The 23,600-nt window shown below is 38.3% G+C and overlaps 1 protein-coding gene across 1 annotated transcript; it reads right to left on the bottom strand.

Annotated features, from left to right (window-relative positions):
- Positions 1–723: 723 nt before the first annotated feature.
- plcxd3 (phosphatidylinositol specific phospholipase C X domain containing 3) lies at positions 724–23,527 on the bottom strand. Its single transcript, XM_023958335.1, has 6 exons — positions 23,334–23,527; positions 11,615–11,871; positions 11,244–11,417; positions 5,353–5,528; positions 2,486–2,587; positions 724–1,561 (listed from the first exon to the last, which is right to left on the bottom strand). The coding sequence occupies exons 1-6, from the start codon at positions 23,434–23,436 to the stop codon at positions 1,402–1,404; spliced, it is 972 nt and encodes a 323-aa protein (XP_023814103.1). The 5' UTR covers positions 23,437–23,527; the 3' UTR covers positions 724–1,401.
- Positions 23,528–23,600: the final 73 nt, after the last annotated feature.

The following is a 23,600-nucleotide window of genomic DNA, read 5'->3' as shown; positions in this document are numbered from 1 at the left end:
AAAAAATTATGCAGGTGTTTCCATTTTGGCAAAAAGCGGCATAATCATAATTAAAAGAGCACTGGGAACGCTTTTATAATAGATAAAGAGATGATCGGAGTGGGACTTTTAGAAAACAAAAGGTACATTCTAAAGCAAACTGCAAACTCCAGCTTAATCTTAGCTGAACATTTAAAAAGAAAAGGTCATTAGAACTCCATGATCTCTAATTCATGCAAACCTGGAATGTTGTTGCAAAGGGTCTGTAAAGCACTTTCATACCATGCTTGTGGTATGCAAGACACAAGCATGGTGACACATCTCATGATGACTCATAAAACTGCACTATAGCAGCGAGCATAGATGAACACACGGGGGGGGGGAGCAACCAGCGAAGGAAAGACAGACGACAGAGACACTCATGTATCCAAAAGACTGTATTTTTTACTTGGTGATCATGACTCTGCACCTACAAGTGTCACACTAACCGATGCTTTAATCGACTGAGCATTATCCTAAAATTATACTACAAATCTGAAAGTAACTTTTATTTGCAGAAGGATCACATAAATCTACAGGTACGATTGTTTTTTGCTGAGCTCTCCTTCTAGATTTTGAACTAGTCATTGATTTTACCAAATAACTTCACATTTTCATCGCAAGACTGCACAATAGATGTTTAGAATGGAATCATTGGATACAATTACTGCGAGAAGACCGCCTGAGGGAACAATGTTGGGGGAGGAAACAGTTTATTTCTTCCCGTGTTTTTGTTTCCTTTTTATAGATTAGCACATTAAAAACACACTCCATTCAAGCTGTTAAAGTTGTTTTTCAAAAAACACCTAGAGTTGACCAGGGATGCATAAAGTTTCATTAAAAAAAAACAAAAGATAAAAAACTTTACTTGGACATTTTTTGTAAAACAAGACCGACATCATCTATCTACTTATACAAGCCAACAGTTTTGACTTACACGGAATAATTTATAATAACCTTTTTGTAAACAGTCACTTTTTCTACGATGTCTAGACCGATTAGGTTAGTGGAGCGATTTCAATGCTCAGATGAGAATATGTTTGTCAGAGACGGAAAGTAGTGCATGTGATCGTTGGAAAAAGCAGGACTTTTTACAGCACAGAGTAAAGGAAATATCAAAGTTGAAAAAAGAGTAACCAAACAAAAGGAAATAAACAAAATCTCATTCTCATAGAGCTCCAACAAAACGCCACTATCTTCTCTACCAGTTTCAGCTTGAACCATCTCAACACCCCTCTCTCAGTTCACTGTAGCCCTAAATAAAGTGAGGGGAGCGATGCCGCTCCCCTCCTGAAATAAATGCCAAAGTGAAAAGGGTGACAGCACAGGCCCAACCACCGCCGGTAGTGGTGGTGACCTCCTTACGCCCCCCTATAGGGGTTTTCAGGTAGCATCATCATCATCGTCATCAAGGTGATGATAATTGAGGGTGATGACGGCGCTGATGAATTCGCCAAGCTCCACAAAATCAGCTGTAATGATGTTAATGCCGCTCTCTCCGGGTCTTTGCGATCGGATCCACTGCATCATTCCCGGTAAAGCCCTGCAGGGGTGCACAGACACATGCAGACAGTTTCATGTTTGGGGGTAGAGCAGGAGAGTGTCAAAAAAAGGACAAGATGTCTTATGGAGGACAGGAATGTGCAGAGAGGGAGAAGCTGTAAGAAAATGTCTGTGTGACGCAGCATGCGTCCTTGTCACAGCGAGATCCCAGCTGTGAGAAGGACACCTTGAATGCTCGCTGGACAGGATCATGAAAGGCGAACACCAGAGGGAGGCTGTTACCGTGCTTTTCCCAGCTTCTTTGCGTTGTGCTCATCTACTGTCGAGTTAGGCCCAGACCTATTCCGCCAGCCCGTTTGGCAAAATTAAAGCATGAATCTTTGAAGGGTGCAAACATCAAAGTATCTAATATTTCTTGTGAGAATGGCTGGAAATGTAATTATCAAATGAATAATTCATACCAAAAAAGTGGAGGTTTTGCTGCAACAAATTGTTGCCATTAAAAATAAGTCAAATTCAGATAAAGCTGAGAGTAAATTAGGAAACATGGAGGCGTGAAGATAGGGGAAGGACAAGTGAAGGCAGCATGGCCTCTGCTTTATCTTTTTTTATGCAGTTGTTAAAAGACACTCAAATTGGGTCAGAGACAACCGCTTTAGGGCAATTCTGCAAAACAACATGCTCAAGTTATTAAATGGCATGGTGGCTTGTATGTGTGTGTCTGTGTTCACTCACACACCCATGAATTTTTACACTTGGCTGTTTGGAGTAAATCACGTAACCTCAGAGGCCTCTGCATCCAGGGGGTCCGCAACAATTCTGGTCCCAGGGTGTCAGTGTACACAATGAGTAATGTTCTGTGTCAAACCACATGACCTCCAGTCCTGGTTATATATTAAACATGAACATAACAAAGAGCTCACTTTTCTTTTTTTCTTTTTTTTTTTGCTTCTTTTATACAAACCTTTCAGTTATCGTCTCCCTCAATCCACTTGCCACGCCTTTCATCACAGTGCTGGCTTTTGGCGTCAGCACCACCTGAGAGACAAAGAAACTCCCCTTTCTCCTGCGGGAAACAGTTTTATTTTATTAAGCAATGTTTTGTTCTGTTATGAAATGCACTGAAAGCTTTTTTTTTTATTGTGAAAAATTATTGCAACATAAATTCAACTGGATGAATAACCGTTTCTACATAAAGAAGCTAATCCAAGTTGTATTGAAATTCCTAACAACTCCTCGTTAACTGTGTGAGAAGACTGACAAAGAAACCAACAAAAAACTGCAAGAGTTTAACAACCTGTGCTGCAAATACTGGTAAATAACAAAATGCACTAAAATACAGAAAAATAATAAAGTCATGACACGGATCATAAAAGAGGGAGACTAAGAACTTATGCCTCTGAGACATCTTATTTTTTGTTTTATAGAAACATTCTGATTACTTTTGGAGAGGTTTTCACACCAGTCTGTTTTGTTAACACATTTATGAGAATGGTTAAAAAACTACAATGAATTAAACTCAATAAAAAAACTTTCAAATGTTTAATTAGGAATTTTAGAACTTTAAAAGCCATCTTTAGGTATATTGTAATATTGCTGAGGATTACATATACACTTTTTAACACAAGGTGGCTAAATCTATGGCTGTTGTACAAAATCAAAGGATGTAATAAAACACAAAAAGGTTAAAAAAAATGTTTATTTCTTACAGATTTCTCTTTTTATAGTCCCACTCCAGCTATATTTTTATAAACTGTAAAAGCATCCACAAAGGTTTTTTTAAATATGATTATAAAGTTTTTAGCAGTTCTTCTTTTGCAGAGCGGCAGTAGTTCATTAAAAATACACCTCTGAGTTGTGGGGCAGACTGCTGGCGTGGAAGAAACCATCCACTGATATCCGATCATCCCTTTGTCCCTCCCGCTAGCTTAAAGCCCTTCACAACCCCAACCTAACATTAGCGGAGCAACAAAAATGGCGAGCAATATTGGAGCCATCCAGCTGTACAGTTTTGAGCCAGATACCAGCTCAGACGAGGATAATGAAGATGTTAATCTATCTTTATGTCTGCAACTGAATGCTTTCCGATTGGAGCAGAGCAGGGAGACTTTGTCCCGCCCCTTTCAGTTGCTGCATCACAAATACGAGCTTTTTCAAACAGCTGTTTTTTGTTCTGCTCCTGATCCATCACGATTTGAATAAAGAAATACTCAAAAACATACATGTCCCTCATTATGAGAAAAATGCTACGAGAACACCAAAAAACACACTTTTAATCAGAGTGGGTCTTTCACTTAAAGACATTGTTTGGTTCAAAGTGTCAGAAATAGTGTTGGCCTACAAAGAATTTAATATTTAAATATTATTTAAATATTTAAAAGTGTTCCAGTCTTTTTCTAGAAATAAATAATTAGTATTAAGTTAGTAAATGTGCTTATCTAAAAATCATTGTAAAACAAGAAACATTATTTAGTTTTAGAAAATAAACTAAGGACAGGGATAAGTTCAAACATTATAGTTTATTTCTTAGAATAGCCTTGAATGTAAATATAACCAGTTAACATATTTAATGTTAAAAAAAGATTTGCATGAATGATTTCTAATTTGAACATTTTAACTTTTTTTATTGTCATTATTTTGTTTTCTGCTGGTTCATGTAGTGAACAGGATAAGCAAAAATAAGCCCCATTTATAGATTTTTTTAATGGCTAGTTAATTACTGAACTTATGAGTAGTTTGTAGTATTATTTGTGGTATTTTCGCTGTTTTCTGCTAGGTTTAATAGCATTGTGCAGATTTAATGAAAACTTCCAAATGCTATGTTACAATATAGCATACAATATATATTACAAATTTAGACAGATGGGAGTTTTGATCCAAATGTGAGCAAAATAGGGCCCCCCAGCTTGAAAATAGTGTGTATTTTGACTCCTGATGAAGTTAGATTTTGAAATGACATTCAGTTTTTTGAGGTTTTGTTTAGCAGTTGCAGGCAGATGGGAACAACTAACAGCACTTAACTCTTTATTAAATTCAAACAAAAGATAATTGATTAAAATCTAACAGCTTTATAAAAATTAAAGTTATGTGGCAATATTTTTGTGTTCCTCCAAAAATAATACTGGAATAACTGAGACAAATTCTAGTTTAAAACATGTGGCTTATCTTCAGAATCCTCAATTACATATTATCTGGCAAAGACTTGCTTCTTCCTGCCAGTTATAAGAGATTTGAAGTTATTACAGAGATTTGTATCCATCCAGTGTGTAAGCTCTTGTTTGGATTGTCTTTTCTACAAAAAGTAAAGTATGATACAAAAAAACAGCTAATCCATTATTCATATCCACATTTTTTTGTTTGTTCCATTTATTACAAAAGAACCCACATTTCTATGAAAAATTGAAGACTTCAGTTTTCAACCTCAAAGCATTAAAAACGTCAAAGACGACTCTTTAGACTTCAGACGCTTTATTCTCTTTGTCCTTGTTAGTCTGAAATGTTAGCATTTTCTTGCAAGTATTTGTACAAAGGTATTGTTGAATTTACATTTGTTTTTATACACAGGAGCTACGTATTTCTCATCTTGCCTCAGTTATGGCAGATTGAGGACTTTTACACAATCCTCAGGAAACACAGTTTATACTCCATAACCCTCACTTCTTGCATTTGGATAAATGATCACAATCGGAAAACAAAGTGTTAGTAACGTCTTTCAAATCAGTCACCATGTAAGTCATAGCGGTGACGTCTGTTTCGGTTGAAGCTTGTGATTTATTTCCTAAGCTGTAAAGGCGATAAATCTATGACAGCCAGACAAATGTGCTGACAAACCTGCGGTCGGTGACGGATGCCTGCAGAAACTGAACTAGCTTCTCTGGGTCAGTGGTGTTGGCCCACGGAGCAGGCATCATCTGGCCCGGCCAGAGGAAGGGCACCTCCAGCGCCATGGGGTGGTGGTAGAAGACAAGCACCTGGTACTCTTTCTCCCACAAATACTGCAAAGTCACCTAATAGTGAAAAAGAAATGTTCAGTGTCTATATGTTTTAGGAAGAATTGACATTTCCACTCCAAACATCTATATCATAGCCATGATACAGACTTCACTCATATAAATCTACAGAGGACTATGCTATCAGTTTTTTCTCCTGTTGCTACAAAATTGTTGACTTCACTGGATTTGAACCAGAGGTTAAATTTCACAACCTTCATGTTTTTATCTGGATTTGACTGCAACAGATCCTTTATAAATTAGTTGAATTTTTAAATATGAAAAAATGATAAATAAAATGTACACAATATGTTTTCTTTTAACCAAGACTGACTAAACTAAATCCCCTTTCTGAAGTATAAATCCAAGGTATTTGGATTATTGTGTGGCAAATTTTCTGTATAGTTGGTATTAAATCTGTCATTAATTTCAGTGCAACTGAAGATGCAACAGATGTGTCAGTGGGTGTGCCCAGGTGAAGATGTAGATTAAAAAAATCATTAAAACAGCCAGCAGCAGCAAATATTTCTGTGTTTCTCATCAAACCATTAATGATCTTTTAAAATGTGGCAGAATCTCCATGTAACCCAAACAAGAGTCAAGTAAACTGGAAATGTTTTAATGGAGCAAAAACAGTGCTTAATCTTTCCTTCGGTGAGAGCTTAAAGTACTGCAGATACAAGACCAGAGAACGGATCTAATGTGATCTAAAGTCCAGGGGCCTCATTTATAAACGTTGCGTACGCACAAAAGAAGGCGTACGCCACTCTCTACGCAATAGTTGAGATTTATAAAAAGCAAACTTGACGGGAAAATGTGCGGTCCTCCACGCAAGCTCTGACCCAGGCGTACGCACAAAAACGGGTGAAATGAGAAACGGCGACACCGTCGGCAGATGGAAGAAACACGTGAAAGTGAAAATGACGATATTGCCTCTCAGAAATAACATGAAGACTTCACAAAGCAAGTCTTACAATTAACAGCTACACGAACACCCGTTTGATCGATCAGCAGTGAAACAAACAAAAAAATCAAACGAAAATTACAACAGAAATTCAAATGAACACTTATTTGGAAAAAGAAAAGTGAAATATGTTCTGCAATATTGGCATGTTGTGCAATTCATCCTCATAAATAATATAGTTAACAGAACGAAATAATGTACAAAACTGATATTCTCGTCTGTGTGTCCGTCTGGCGGAGCAGATATAGGTGCGGGCGTGCGGACGGACGGACGGACGTACTAATTATCCACTGGGGAAAGTTGTTTTCATATTAAAACATTTCTTCATAAGCTATGGAATTATGGTATTCATGCATATGCCTTTAGTTTGTTTTATTTTTGATAAAACAATGTATGGCGTATGTCTCAACCATTCAGAAAGCAACAAGAAATTACATTTGCGCTGATCAATTTCCCTTTTCCACGTGGATTATTACCGACATCTGTAGCTTGTCAGATGTAATTAAATGGAGGGAAATAAAATGCCCCATCACAATGCGTAATGACGCACAATGGCTGATCTTACGCTCTTAGAAGATGTGGCAAATGGAAGAATTCGGAGTGAACGCATCTTTAGACAGCAAGAAGACGTGCTGGCAAATGAGGACGAGTGGCTTATGAGCCGGTTCTGACTTCCTCCAGCCGTCCTGTTGGACCTCTGCGGGCTTTTGGGCCCGGCGTTACAGAGGAGCACTCGGAGGAACCACGCGTGTCACCCGGTGCATCTGGCGCTCCGGTGCCCCCCCCCCCGATGGAGCGCTGTAGCCTCACAACCTCGAATGGTTGTGAGGCTACAGCATTTACGGCGTCCGCCACCGTTTGCCGCTCACGTGCCTTTTTGGCATTAGTAATGTCCACACTGTCCACAAACAACACTTTTCTCCTTTTTTCCACCTCGCCAACGATAACTTTTACTTTACGTTTTTTAAGTTACGTTTTTTTGATTTCCTCTCTGTGTTTGCCATGGTTCCGCAATCAATGAATATTCATTTGTGGGCGTTTCACGGACTATTTATGGGCAACTATGGGCGTGTCATGAAGCCGCAAAAAGCTGCGCTGCATTTAGAATCGGTTGTGATTTATTAAGGGAAAGATGCGTAGGATGTGCGTGCGCACGGTTTTATAAATCCGAATATTTCTTTGCGTACGCACGTCCCATGTTTCATCCGTACGCTACTTCTGACGCAAATCCTACGCAAAGCTTTATAAATGAGGCCCCAGGTCTTTCCACCAGCTCATCAACTAGTTTAAAAAGCCACTCCATTCTACTAACAGCACTTCCCCCTCCTGAAATCAAAGCAGGGCCCCAGAGATCCACCTTTACTCTGTAACATAATTATGAAGGCGGCTCTTCTCACTACAGTTCAATCCCACTCATTTCTGTCATGATGTCCACTTCTTTCGTTTCGGGTCGGCAGGAGATGCTCTGGGACCTTACAAACCTGCTGCCACAAAGGATTCGAATTTTTCAAGAAATGTGATCCTGAATCTCCTCTGTCCTTCTCCGTGTTACCTTAATGAGATCATGAAGCACAATGTGAAAGAGCTCTCTTTTTCAGACAGGTGAGTTAAATCCAGCTGTTTCTCGTTTTCTGTACATGTCAGAAACTAATTGTCTTGCTCCTCTTCTTTATTAAACAAAGAGAATGGAGCATACATGGTTCTGGAAGAAGTCGGACATTATATTTCTTTAGCATATTCATGTCTGAAAAGGTTATGACCACTTGTTTTTTTCTATTAATAGGTAAGGCTCTTGCTTTTGTGTTAATTCTTTATCAACAGAGGATGGAAAAAGAAGTAGAACCTGCTCTTCAGGCACAGAACTATTTGTCCTTGACATATATCATAAGCCTTTTCTGGGACCAAGACCTCCTTTGAATAACCAACCTGGCTGAAAAACGTAAACACAGCTGGAGCTATTTGATTAGCAGCACATTCTCTGACAGAAACAGCTTTTGGATACATCTGCATTATTATAAAACGTTATCCACTTTATTAACACGCGCATGGGAAATGACACTAAGACTGTATTTAGACAAGCAGGAGCAACGGCTTTCCCTGCAGAGACATTATCGATATATTATTTTTTTCCTTCCCTCCTTCTATCCATTTTTAAAGTTGTCATCTTTGCTTTTATTCACAGGACAAGACATTTAACACATCTTTAAACAAGTCATTAAAAGTAAAATAAAGATGTAAAATCAAACAAAATATATTTTAACCACTACATGAAAAAATGGGAATTAGAAGCAGCTTCGTTTTTTTCTTCCAAAGCCCCACTCCGAAAATCTTTTGATCTAAAGTAAAAGTGTTCCCAGTGGTCTTTTATTTATGATTTTGCCAAAAATCAAAAATAAAAGGGTTGTTTTCTAGGAAATAGTTTCTGCAAAGCGACAGGAGATTATGAGAAATTTGCCTCTGAACTCTGGGCAGGACCATTGGCACAAAGCAACCCCTCTTTCCCCTCCCCGTTGTTGAGAGTCTGGAGCAGGGATCTTGTGACCCGCCAGCACATTTTCTAGGTCACAAATAAAAAACTTTTTAAAGGAATTTTTCGTCTGCTCCTGATTCACAACAATTTCAATAAAGAAATACTCTAAAATGCAATTTTGACCTTTTTTTTTTTTCAAAAACATGTCCTTTTTCATCAGACAATTTCCACAAAACATGCTAAAACACTACTTTCAACACCCAAAATTGGGTCGATAATGTGTGGGAGAGCAAGATTACAAGAAAAGAAAATATCCTCTTTTGATAACAAGGTTTGCACAACACTGGTGACTCTTGCAGCTGCGCTGAGTGAGCCCTGAGACTGTGTCTGTTGTTCAAAAACTGGCAGCATCTGCATGGTATGAGAGATTGCAGCTGTACGTGTTCAGCAAAAACAACACTGGTGCATTGGGTCTCTCAACACGGGTGGTGATGGTGGGGGGTTTGTTTCAAAGTGTTAATCATCAACAAATTTACATGAAAGATAGAAAACAGGCTGCATTAAAATGAACTAATTTAGTTTTCATCAGGAAACTAAATTAGTCCCCGCCCCCAAAGTCTCAAAAGGCCTGCAGTTGAGAAAGCAGAGGGTAATCAATCTGCAGTTGGAGCTGTGCGCGGGCTTGTTACCATGGTGTGTCTCGTTGGGTCACAATAGGGACAAACAATGAGTTGATAATCACTCAAGTGGACCCTTCACTTTTTGTCTCTTTGGGTCCTCACGTATCCTGTTTTGATGCTCTGAGGTGAACGGAATTGTGTTACTGAATGTAGAAGAGAAGTTAACGAGTCTGATAGTTCTGCTAGGACCCCCAGCAGACAGCAAAGTGGTACACGGCCCCGAGACTTGTAACACACAGTGAGTGGGGGACATCTATCCCCTGATTAACAACACAGGGATGAGGCTGGGGGGACATAGGAGTCCTTGCTGTTGGAGACCAGGAGGTCACAGGAGCACAAATAGTGGAAGCCCCAACAGACAAAAGTCTAGCAAGGTTCACAAAGAGGGAATTATTTCACATGAAGCAGAAGAACAATTTACTGATCCGGTCATCCTAAACTTCAACAGAAATAAAGCTAAGAAGCAAATAAGGACCAACTCTGACTTAACCAACTCATTGGCCTTGTGGAAGAGTGTCTGCCCTGAAACTGGAAGGTTGTAAATTCAAATCCACAATTGAGTCACACCAAAGACCCGATGCCTCCCTGCTTGACACTCAGCATTAAGGGTTTGAATTGAAGGGTTAAACCATTAAATAGTTCCTGAGCATGACTGTGTCTCCAACTCACCGCTCCCCCAGGGGATGAGTCAAATGTGGATAACAAATATCACACAAGTGGGTGTGTGACAACAAATGGGACTTTAACTTTAACCTTGTGTCACCTGTAGCAAAGCAGCTTTAGAACATAGCTCAGCCTGTTCTGTGTTTTACTGTAAGATCAGTGGCCTCTTGGTTGTTTGTTTTTTGCATCAGTCAACATATAGAGGCAACATGCCTTTCCAAAAATTCCATCTCTGTCTGTCCCAGAAACTTTAATGCTTGTCAATTTGCATTGTGAAAAAAGTCAGCCTGGCTTTTCTATGATTTAATATCTACATTGGTGTCCTCCTTGGCTGTCTCAATGAAGTCCACTTGCTTTAACGACAATAGCTGGTGTGATTTGACACTGATGACTTTGATTTTAGAGCTCACCTTCAATATTCATGGAGATTGTTCTGCACTTTTTGGAAAGGAGAGTACATGTTATCCGTTTCTTCAGTTTGTTCTTAATTTTTCAAGTCCAGGGAGGTTTTTTTACAGTCCCTTTGGATCTTAACCTTTTTATACATGCACACATATGAAGTCAAAGGAAAACCAAGCTGCTTGGAGATGATCATCTAGTCTTTCCTTTCAACAGGTTTCTCTCTGATTTTTTTCTTTTATGATCTCCTGTCAATGGTTTATGCATTAGCCCTAAATTGTGAGGCTGTTATAGGGACATAACTTAGCTTTTCCATGTTTTTGTGGTAAAAATTAGACAAATCATGAGCCCATTACAGGACCATTCTGCTTTTTTGGTAATTAAAATGGATCTAATTCAATTCAAGGATAGGAGAGCCATGTTTATGTATGAGCCTTTTGAGCACATGCACTAAAAACACAAAAAAGCCAGACTGAAAACAGCTCAATCAAATGTTTGTCCTCAAAACAGGTTACTTGATGTCTTATTATCTTTCTTCCCTGTTAAGTGTATTGTACCTCTTGAGCAAAAACAACAGGGCAGAGTTTGTCCCCAAACACCTCCCTCAGCATGGCCACCAGTTTTTCATGGTGCAGGTTCTGGACACCATAAAAGTGGTTAAAGTCCAGAAAAACCACCTCTCTGGCATGAGCTGACAGGAAACTGCTGATCTGCTCCAAACCTTCTCTGACCTGAAAATAAATAAAAAGACATAAAATTTGCACACAAAAAAGTCTTGATGCTAGAAGAAAATGTATTAAAAACATGATTCAGTAAAATGCAGGAAAAAAAATGTGCCACAAACACAGAACTTTGCAAACATAACTTATCATCTACAAGTGGAACATAATTGTCATCAAAAGCCTTCCAAACAGTCCTCTGTGCTGACCGTGGCACTGAAGAGCCCGTGGGCGAAGAACAGCTCGTTGTCAGGGTCGCGTGGCTTGGTGGAGATGCGAAGGTCAAAGAAGCGGATCCCAGCCTCCATTTGGCTGATGAAGTTCATGGTCTGCGTGGCCAGCCATTTCCTCATTAGTTTCTTGGCCACCGTACCAAAAACCGATACAAAGTTTTGGACCGTCTCTGGCTGCTCGGGGCCCACCGGAGATGCCTCATCGATGTAGAAACTGAAGGAATCATGGGAACCTGAGGAGGAGACAAAACTGAATGTGAATGCTGGTTCTAAAAGATCTACAGAGAGGGGCTAGGAGAGGGGTCAACCAAGAAAAGCTCAGTAACTGAGCACAAAAAACATTCATGAAGAAATCTTTGGTAAAACTCTTGTGTTTTAGTGGGTTACTCTCTCTTTGGGGAAAATAAAACAACTCGGAGGTGCAATTTCAGTAACAGTGTCAATGAGATTTAATATACTTTTCTCCCAAAGCTGTGATTATTTTTGAAAACATAATTTATGTGAACAGGTTTATTGTTCGTGTAAAATTAGACTATTTAATAGGAATCAATAGGAAATGCTGTAATTCTGACAATTATCTTTTGAGGAACTGCAACACTTACATGCACAACAGATAATGGATAAAAATAAAAGCACTGCAGACTGTTAAAGAATGAAATCGCCTTGCTTAAAAAAAATGCCATTTCTCTAAATTATAGGTGCTTACGCTTTTAAAAATAATTTTTCAAAAAACGTTTAAACAAAAAAAAAACTAATTGCAGTTATAGGCATGGTTTATCATTTTGATTAATAAATATTATGGGAAAAAAATGCTGGATTTGGTTTTGAGATCAAATCATACAAACAGCAAAATATTACCAACTGCTACTTTATTCATTGTTCAAAATTCGGAATTTCTAGATTTAAAATGAAATAAATAATAAACTCTTAATGAAGCACCTGTGTAATATTTAGACAGGACAATCTCTGCTGTCTATGTGACTCATGTTGAGTATTTGTTGATGTTTTAGGAGCAACTCATGCAAGCTCTGAATTTTGTGTGTGCCAATAAACTCAAATCAAAATGTACCATTTTGAAAATAAGACTTCATTCTTTGTGTGGACATGTCATTATAAAATCCAACCTTTTTCTCTAATTTTGCAGCTCTGCTAACTAGGGCTTTAGCGCATATAGTCACAGCACTGCTGTCATCTTCTGGTGAATTATATTATAGCTTTATTGCACAAGTACATTTTGAATTTCACAGACTTTGTTGAATGTAATATGTTAAATATTTTTTGAGACAGGCAGCAGTCCGGATCAGAATTGGCCATGGACTGTTCTTGACTCAACGGCCGGGCTTTGGACAGGTACACATTTGATATACGAACCTTGTTTTTATAAAATGTCACCCAAAAAATAAGGGATGAAAATGCTAAATGATGTTGTAAACAATGTGATGTCATGGTAGAAGAAGACATTGGTACCCACATATTTACACCTAGATTTGCCACAAGTACTGCAGTGTGGTTAAGTAAATTTACCAATGGAGTTGTTGACCCAACCTTATCCAAAAATACACTTAACTTTCAGTATTATTTCACTACTTCACTAATTTCACAGTATATGGGGGTCTTCCTTTTAAAAGCAGCTGTAAATATCATTATTTCTGCTCTGACAGCTGCTTAATGAGACAAGAAAAAAATCTGCCAGTTTGGTAAATGGGTTCTAGAGCTCCAAGTTTTATGAAGATTTACTTTTTCTATTTTAGGAGGTGGGTTTAATTTTTAAAAAGTCATTATTTACAATAGTGGTCACGTCAGGTACATAATTTTGTACATCTGAGTTGTCCCAGGGACTGCATAGTGGTTTAGTGGTTAGCACTATTGCCTCACGCTGAGAAGGCCCTGGTTCGAGTTTCAACTAGGTCTTTTCTGTGTGGAGTTCTCCTGATGGATGCGTGGGTTTTTCTAGGGAAGTCGGTTTCCTCCCACAGTCCAAATATGTGCATCATAGGTCAACTGATGACTCTAAATTGTCCCAAAGTGTGAATGTGTGTGTGCTTGTATGTCTTTGTGTTTCCTTGCAATGGACTGGCGAATCATCCAGAGTGTACCCTGCCTTTGCCCAACAGTGGCTGGGATAGGCTCCAGCAACCCTGTGACCCCAAAAGGGACAAAGTGGGTTTGGAAGATGGATGGATGGAAGATGGGTTGTTGTAGAAGCAACACTGTGCGCTTGTGTGCCAAGTCCTGGCATTAAGTCTTATTGCTCTGCACAGCTTAAGAACATCAATTTTCATAAACATGATTAAACTGACATATGTGGAAAAGAGGTATTTGATCATTTTTCAAAATAAAGGGGGTTGGCTAGATTCCCTACTGGGTCCCAGCTGGGATTTAAAGCATGGACCTTTCATTGTTGTGATGCAAAAGGGCTAAACACCCCACATTTGAGCAGCACCAAGTAAAAGTGAATGTGCAAATGACACTAACTGCTCTGCTGTTTTGACTGCCAACTTTCTCAGTCATTTTCTATCCACAAAACCCTCCATCATTCTTCCAGCACATTGGCACACAGCCTGAACTGACCTTCAACCATCACTACACCAGTGCCAGGTCTTCCCACATTTCACAATGACCTTAAGCAGTGTGGACAGCTGAATCCAGAGGCGAGGGTGCAAACTGCATCACCACTGGCTGAGCCACACCAGCGGGGTCACAGTGCAGTGCACAATGACCTGAACATGCAGCAACAGCTGCAACTGCTGAGAGGTTTTCTACAAAAAACCTTTAAAGTGTAATAAAAAAACTTTGGATGTGTTCAACAACAAAAAGGCAAAGAAAATCTTTTCATCTGACATGGAAATTTTGATTTATTAAAATCCAACAAACTGCAAGATGCCACTTAAGATAATGTAGATAAAGATAAAAAATTGATGGTTTTTGCAACAACCCCCTATGGTTAATGCAATATAGGAAAATAATTAATTATTAATAATAATTATTAATAAATAAAATAAGTTAGTACCCATACAGAAGAGTTTTCATTGTGTTAAAATTTGCAGAAGTGCTGTAGAAATCTGAGAGAAAATGCAACATTACGATATGAAAATGATGAACATTAACTGTGGTAATTTGTTTAAGATGCTGTTCAGTCTGCCAAAACAAGAAGAACAGTTGGAAACATCTACAAATGCAGGTGCAGAACATTACAGAAAGTAACTTCATGTGCATTCAAATTTAAATGAGTCATTTGGCAGTTGTCCTTTAAATCAATAGAACATTGATTTTTCCTGTGCACAATTATGTAAATGCATAAAAGTCACACAATGAATTATTTCCTTCTTAGAGAAGACACTTTTCTTAAATGGCACGGAATAACCAACTTGTTATCCAGGCTTTTCTTTCTCTAATTGATGACCTCACTATAGCGCATTAGCACAATGTTTGCTTTGTGGCCGATTCACTTAAAGAGAGAACCAACAGTTGCTCACACTAACATCCAATTATAGTTGCCCAGGTTTTTCTGTGGACAGCTTAAAGAGGCCTGAGGGAGAAAGTCATTTTTAATTTGAGCATTCAAAGTAGGTAACTTAATTAGTTTCCAGTCTTAAATAAAAGGTATCTCACATTTGTGCCATTTTCTTGAGATTACTCCTATTGAACAGAGAACAGCATTATTTTTGTCAAAACATTTTTCCTGATTAATTTCAGAATTGTCTTCATTGCAAACATTTCTTTATTGCATTTTGTGGATGCTGTCCAAAATTACCACCTTATGGCATGGTGTGACCCACAGGGGAAAAAAAACAATTAGAATGATTTGATCATGGGCGGCACAAATAGCTGGCAAAAGGTAGAATACATTTGACTTTTAATAATGTTTGCATTTTAAAAATCGGCTAAAAATATCTGTTAATGTGCATACATGTGTAAAGTAGGGTTATTGGCAAGGGAAAACACAACTCTTACACTCAATGTATTTGCAGTTGGCCAACAAATAATGTATTTGTGAGTCACCAATTCTGCAACTTGTTACTGTTATAAAAAAAAACATGAGATCGGTCTGTACATCATACATCAACTGTGAGACACAGAATGTAAAAAAAGAATCTCGGAAAATCACAGTGTTTGATTTTTAAATAACGTATTTGTATAATGGTGCAGAAAATGATTATTTTGCAATTTAAAATTTTTAAAAAAAATTAAATTTTCAATCTAAACAGGTAACAATTGTCATGATAACTGGTTTGATAGCTATTTTTGATGGAAAAACAGGACAATTTTAGCATGAATCAATAATAAGATAATCTATTAGTAATGATTCTGTGTTTGCCATTTTGGTTTTAATCTTTGATGTTTTTGTTTTTCTAATGATCTCCAAATTTTCTTTGGAAAGAAACAAAGTTGGCACAAATCTGAAGCAAAACATTCACAAATACCGGATCTGCTAAAGCAAATTCAGTCCTTTTTGTGTGACCTGATACCATACATGTTTAGGGGTAGAAAGAAAGAGGGATTTTAGGTACCAGATGCAAAGACACACAGTCACAGATAGTAACGTGATGCCAAGCAACAACTCCATGTATTCAGAATACTAAAGTGCACTTATTAAATAAAAAGTATACAAATGTAACCACAGCCACACAAAAACACAAACTTCGAACACAAACTTCAGCTAATTCATTCTCTGCGGATGAGATAAGCCATTTTGGTTGAAAATAAACTTATTTTAGGGTATTTTTGTGTCTAGGTTTACTCTAACCCCTAAAAGACTATAGTGATAGGCTATCCAGTGCCCTGGATTTTAACCCAATTCAGACACATCCTCACTACTTTTCTTTAGTTTTTTAAATGCTTATTATGATGTAAAAACCTAATAAATAAACATTGCTGAATCCACTTTGTTCTTCTGCGGAAAACTTGGATTATTTATAAAAAACTTTTTTTTTCACATGACAAATGATTGAAATATAATGCATTGTGGTCCACATTTGCCTATCGAGTAAGCATTTATGCACCCTAGACCTTTGGGAAATTTCCAGGGCACTGGATTTATGAATTGTAGATTTGGATTCCCCATCAAAATGACAAACACCCTATAGAACACCAAGTAGTGAGTACTGAAGGAATTTGGACAACGCCATGGTGTTCAGAAACTTGCAGCCTTATTTTATTTTGTTGCACAAAGACAATAACTGGGCTGCATGGTGGAGCAGTGGTTAGTGCCTTCGCCTTTCATCAAGAAGGCCATGGTTTGAAACCTCGGCTGGTACCTTTCAAGCAGAATTTGCATGTACACCTTGTGCATGCGTGGGTTGTCTCTGGGAACTCCAAAAACATGCTTCACAGGTTAATAAGTGCCTCTTGATTGCCCTTTAGAAGTGCATGTGAGTGAGTGTGTGGCCCTGCAACAGACTGGTGACCTGTTCAGGGGCTACCCCGCCCTCGCACAACACTAACTAGGTTGGCGCCAGCAGCAACCTTGTGACCCTAAAAGAGATCAGCAGGTTCTAAAAATGATGAGGATTTTTTTTCCTTGTTTTTTGTTGTTGTTGCTGAAAACAAAAAGTTAAGCCATAGAGGGTTTAGCAAACCGCATGCTTTCAAGATACTTAGTACTTGACTCCCACTTTTATTGATGTGCAAATATGTGGAATGTCCTTTTTAATAGACGCAAAGGATGAAGAACAAAAAGAAGAGGAGTTCTTAAAGCATTGATCACAGAGGCTGCTTGAAGCTTGAAAGAACGCGGCATGTGAGGTGGACAGGAAAAACACAGCGTCTGCTGACAGTGGTTCAAAAAGGAATCAGAAAAACAGGCTCACACAACTGGAACCAGACTGAGACGCTTATGGATGATGATGGAAATGCTGATGATGATGGTGTTGGGTAATGACTGTTACCTTCTGAGAACTGAGCCAGGTTAACTGAGTCATTCTCTCTGGATGAGAGCAGAGCTTTCAGAAAGGACCGCAGCTGGTTTATGCCCCTTTCCTTAAAAAACATTTGTGCTCACTGTGGAGCCTTTTAGATGGCTATTTTAGGATGCCATGTCAAAGAGGGGAGCAGAAAATGGAGAAAAGATAAGTATCAGTGTGAATATGAATAAAAACTTCCCAAAAAATAGCTCCCGTACATTGTTAAGATTTTTTGTTACTATGAAAGTTTAATTTGCAGAGATTTTTATTTTTACAGTTGCAACCTTAATGTTCTGAAGTCAGAAGACAGTCTTCCTCGAATTTAGCTCATCTTTTTTCTTTTTTCTTTTTTTTCCTTTTAGTAATAATCTTCTCACTGTCAACTGTTGAGGCATAAATTTTTAATTACCCGGTACTAGATTCAAGTTCGACAAATTGGTTTTCATTATTAGCTTCTCTATAATGGGTTTTCTTTGCTTCCAGATGCAGAAACTGGTTTTCAAATGGTACACAACAACAAGAATACCCAGAAACTTGTAAAAACACCATATTATTCAAATTCTAAAAATATTGGGAACTCTCAATTAGAATAAGTTTCTTTTTTCTCCATCTTAACTATGGAAGCGATTCTTCCACTTTCGGCTTCTCCCATCAGGGGTCGCCACAGCGAACGAGTCGCATGGTAAATTTGGCAATGTTTTACGCCGGATGCCCTTCCTGACGCAACCTTCTCAAACCGGGCTTGGAACCGGCAGAGGTAGTAACTATGGAAGCGATTATGTAGCATAAATAAAAAGCAAAGTCAAAACCAAAAATGCTTTTTCATTTTCAAAATTAAAAAGCATTTTTTGAAAAATCATTTTAATTAAGTGACAGAAAAAGCTTTGTTGAAGTATAAAATGATAAAGCATTTTGAAGTATTGCTTTTTCTTTTTAATTTTGAGTCAAAAAATGCAGCTTCATTTTGAAAATTAAAAAGCATTTCTCTTAATCCATTTTGAATGTCAAATTAGACATTTCTAAATGAATTATGCTACACATTTACCAGAGAACGTCTTGAAAATGAAATGTCAAATACCATTTTCATTTTAATTTTAATTAAGTGACAGAATAAGCTGTGTTGAGGAAGGAAATGAAAAAGCATTTTGGTGGTTTGCTTTTTCATTATATTTTTGAGTCAAAAAATGCTTTTTAATTTTGAAAATGAAAAAGCATTTCTGGTTTTGACTTTGCTTTTTATTTATGCTACATAATCGCTTCCATACTTAACCCACTTTTTAGTATTTCCTTTTACTATTTTCTGAGCTTTAAATGTTCTATTGCAAAACCAGAATTTGTTTTATCATTTGGTGTAATTCATCTTCTTCACTCCATGGCAGACTGATCTATGTGGGGCTGATTTAGAGCTAAAGGTCCTGGACCCACAATTTCTCCCACCCAGGAAGAACCACTGAGGCTAAAGACAGTTCCTCACTAAAATGATTTATTTTCATTGTCTGCAGATCAGTCTTAACTTAATTCAATTGCCTTTGCCCCTTTCCCCTTGATCAAAGGTATGCTATTCATTTTTACGCGTAAGCACTAAAGTGTTACAGATGGGACCACCGGAGGTTAGGACTATCTCCCTTGTGTCCACTTAAAATTAAATCAGGTGGGCACTAAAAGTCTTAGCTGTTTTAAAACCCCCACTATTTTATGTGAATTATCTTGAAATTAAATATTTAAATAATCCCTTGAAGCCAGAAAATTAATTTGATGCACATATCCTACTGATACTGATTTACTGTTAGGGGAAAAGATGTGATGAGCTCTAAGTAAACATTTTTTATTGTGTGTGCCAGCATTATTAAATATCGTATCCAAAACAAATTGTTTATTGCTGGTTATTGAACAAGGCTTTAGTTGGTATATATGTGCTATCATGCAATAAAGCGATAGTTTTACATTATTTGATCCTATTATCACTCACAACATAATAAATCAAACCTGAAATCAACAAACTACACATATTGTATACTGTTTTCAATGAAAATGCAGCAATTGTGTGAAAAAGGTTAAGCGCTCAATAGAGAAGTATAAAAACTAGACAAGAAAGACCTTAAACTAAAAGATAATCCGGGTGAGTTACTGCATTTGTGTTAGTCTAGCGCCAAAAAGGTAAAATACCTTAAAGGATCTTAAACATGTCGTTGCTCCGCAGGGTTGGGGTAGAAAGGATTTGTTATCAAAAACTGGCGTCAACAAAATTTTCCCAAATGGTAAAAGAGAAAAAAAAAACTTTTTCATTTTCATCTCAAAATTTCCCATCTCAGCATGTTCACCTCAAGGATGCACAAGAAGAGTTTGTGAAGAAATGTTTTCAGGAAAAGTGAGCAAAAAATATAACCAGGACCTTCTGAATCAGTGATTTTAGGAGAAAAGGATCAACCAAAATGAATGCAAACTGTAACAGACTGGTTCATAGCAGGAAATTAATTCTAAAAAAACTATGAACAGTACAGAATTGACTAGTTGTGTGATTTCAGACCGCCCTCTGCAGATTAATCTAAAGAGAAAATCTCCCAAAAAGGACCTCTTCAAAAGTTAAATAGAGCAAATGTTTAAACATGCTAAATTTAATACATCAATGTAAGTTGGCAACAAATTCCATACAGATACTAAACTTTGTAGGCAAAAATTATTCTCTCTTTATAATTTTGGGGGAAAATGTCCCATAGTGGTAGAATCCAAACAAATAGATGCCTTTGATGTTCTAATTATTTTTAAAATAAAGCTTTTCCCATGCAGTCAGTTACAATCATGAATTAACCAAGAAAATAAACTCTGTCAGAAGAAAACAATAGGTGCCACATAAAGAAGTAGAGCATGATGATAATTAAAACAATAAGTAAGTAATGAAGCCTGCAGTTGTTTATAGTACAGACATCTTTATTTACCTGCTTTAAAGTTCAACTACGATCATCTTTTGATCTATTGCAAAAGCATTCAGTGGTCTTTTAATAATTATACAATTTTTAGCCCAACTCAAAAAACCTGTCAGACGTAGTTTCTACAAAGCCGCAGTAGTTCATTAAAATAAAATAAAAAATTGGATGGGACTGTTGGTACTGCCCCCTTCCCATCATCTATCTCTTTACATGCCCTCCACTGCCTTACAGCACATCAAACCTTCAACCTATCATTACAGGTGCAACAGAGATGGTGAGCAATATTGGAGCTACCCAGTCGGATGAGGAAAACAAAGACGTACAAGGATCTATTTGTGGATGCATGAGAATGGAGTGGAGCAGGGAGCTTGTGGTTTATCGCTTCCGCGTAAACTTACAAGCCTTTTCAAATGACTTTGTATGCTCCTGATTCACAACGATTAAGAAATTCTCAAGTACAATTTCATTAAAAACACCAAAAGCACAATTTTCATCAGAGTGGGTGTATGTTCTCAGCTAATGCCAGTTATAACGTCAAGACTTTAAAAAAAAAATTTTTTTAAAGCTCCTTACTCCTCCATTAAAGTTAAAATGAATAGGTTGGTCTGAACATATCTGTCAATCCAGAATATAAAAAAAAGACGTGATAAATGGCGTATACTTATATAGCACTTTTCTACCTTTCTTGAAGGTCCAAAGCGCTTTACAGTTACAGTCCCATTCATCTGTGCACACACATGCACACACTGGTGGCAGCTCCACTGCCTAACACTGGCATAAACCTACCACCAGGAGCAATGTGGGGTTCAGTGTCTTGCCAAAGGACACTTCAACACATGGGTGGGTATGAGGCGATAACCAAACATGCTTCTTCCAATTAAAGCTCGACAGCACAACTTCTGCCCCAAGGTTGCCCAATGAACCAAAGTTTGACAAATAACACTTATATTTCACTAACATGTCTGGATTTTCTTACATTTCGGCCAAACATTGACCGAGTTTTTCAAATAGCTGACATAGTTGAAGCTACCTTCATTGTCAAGTATAATGAATGAGGTTTGAGATTAGCAGGTACTTTACCAATACTGCCACTGCCCTACTCTCCAGGTCTCAGTGATGAACTGGGTTGATTATCCTTTTGTCTGTTAACCTCTTAATCTTCTGTGTACCATTTGAAAATTGATTACTGCTGATTGTGTACACAGACTGCACCATCAATCAAAGTAACAGCGAAAAAAACAATTGACCAAGTATTTAATCAACAAAAACATGACGGATCAGGGGTGGAAAATTGTAATTTGTTTTAGGTTTAGACCAAATAGCAAAAGCTGAGTTTGTCAAACATTTGATGCTAATGTTTTTCCACTTTCTGAAGCGTCCAAGAGCAAGATTTGCAGATTAGACTGGTGTAAATGTGGAGACAGAATGATGGTCCAGTTTGTGCAGCATACAAAGATAACTCAACCTGAATAATTTTTGCTATTTTCTGTTGCATTTTTTATTCATGATTCACACAATTTGTAGATTATGATTTGCACAATTTCCACATCCTGAAAATGACATCAAGTGAAGATTGAAGGTGTGCAGGAACTGAAAGTAAAAAAGGTTTTTCCCTTTGATTCTTCTGTCCTAGTTTTATTCTTGCTTGAACAAAAGCCCAACGCTGCATTCTGGCATTTGAGGAATGCTTCAAACAGAAAGAAAGCAGACACACACACCAACAAGAACACGTGGTTGCTGCTAAAATAAGGTCTGATCAAATCCTGGAGATTTTTTGAAGATTTATCTTCGCAAACAGGAGCTAAATGTGTGCAAACAAACAATAACAATCATGAAATCCCGCGATCCGTTTTCTGATCTCCTCATGGAGAGTTGCTGCTGAGCTGAAACCGGCAAGAATATTTGCATGCAACAGAAAAAAAAATCCTCTCCAACCCTCACTTGGCATGGAGATGGACAAACGCAGCGCAATCCATGTGATCCAGCCACATTTCAAGCTGTCTGCGTCCTCATTTGGATATAATGCATGAAGAGTCACACGTGTGTCTTTTGGCATCGTTGACCGCCGTGGTCAGTGCTGGTATAATGATGCCACGCCTCACTGGACACGGAGCGCCCAGTCATCTGCATCTGAAATGCGATGATTGCACATGCCAGCCACAACACAGCATGGATTTGTAGTTCAACAAGAAGGGCAGAGAGGAAGTGAGACAGGGAGAAATAAAATAATTTTAAAAAATCCAAGGAGGATTAGAAATAGAGGAAAAAGAGGGAAAAGATTTGTCGTATATATGAAAGGTGTTATTATCGCTTGGCAGCAGATTTGGATTTAACTGGCTGCTAATAAGCCATTCCACCATCAGCCAGATCGGTGCTGAGCTTTCCTTCAGCATTTCCAATGTGAATGGAGTTTTAGAGACCTTCACTTATTGGCTGAAGGTCCAACAGCTCGTTTCCCATTATCATCCGAGAGCGCAGGCTGGACGCATTCTGCGCCGTCTCCTCTAGCCAACACCCCACGACGAAGGCACAAAGCAGCTTAGGGGCTGTTTTGATGTGCGCTGTCATTCCCACCAGGTTCAAGGGACCAGTCACGCATGGAAGAGAAAAGCGCGAGAGGAAAAAAGCCAATTGATGGCACTTTTCCTGTTGCGCAACAGGTTTTACCCTTTGTTCTTCTCAGTCAAAGTCGGGCTCTGTTTAAACAAAACTCAAGTTTATAGCATATAACTAAAACTTCAAAGTTTGCACAGAACTTTGGACACCAAAATATGAACATTTCTTTTCCTAAAGAAGGCAGTTCGAGGCGCGCTCCTGAGATGAGTGGTGCGCATCCTGTGCGTGATAACGCAGTGAAACGCTTACCGGGGATAGCCAGGTTGGTCAGCGGAATCCGGTGCATGTTTGGCGGTAAGCTTGCCATCCAGTCCGCGAAGCGCATGTCGGTTCTCCCATGAGATGAAGCCATGCTGCCACCTCGCTACGCGCTTTCCTCTCCCGGACCGGTGCCTGCGCCAACCTGGAGTGCTCGCTCTCCTTTCTCTCTCTCACTCTCTCTCTCTCTTCCTTAGGCTCGCTCACCCGCCTGTACTCACATCAGTGTGTCCACCCCCACCCCCCTCCACCACCATG

This window comes from Oryzias latipes, chromosome 9, assembly GCF_002234675.1.
Source record: "Oryzias latipes chromosome 9, ASM223467v1".
Taxonomy (NCBI): domain Eukaryota; kingdom Metazoa; phylum Chordata; class Actinopteri; order Beloniformes; family Adrianichthyidae; genus Oryzias; species Oryzias latipes.
Note: the sequence above shows the minus strand (reverse complement) of the source record. Positions and strands in the feature narration are given on the sequence as shown.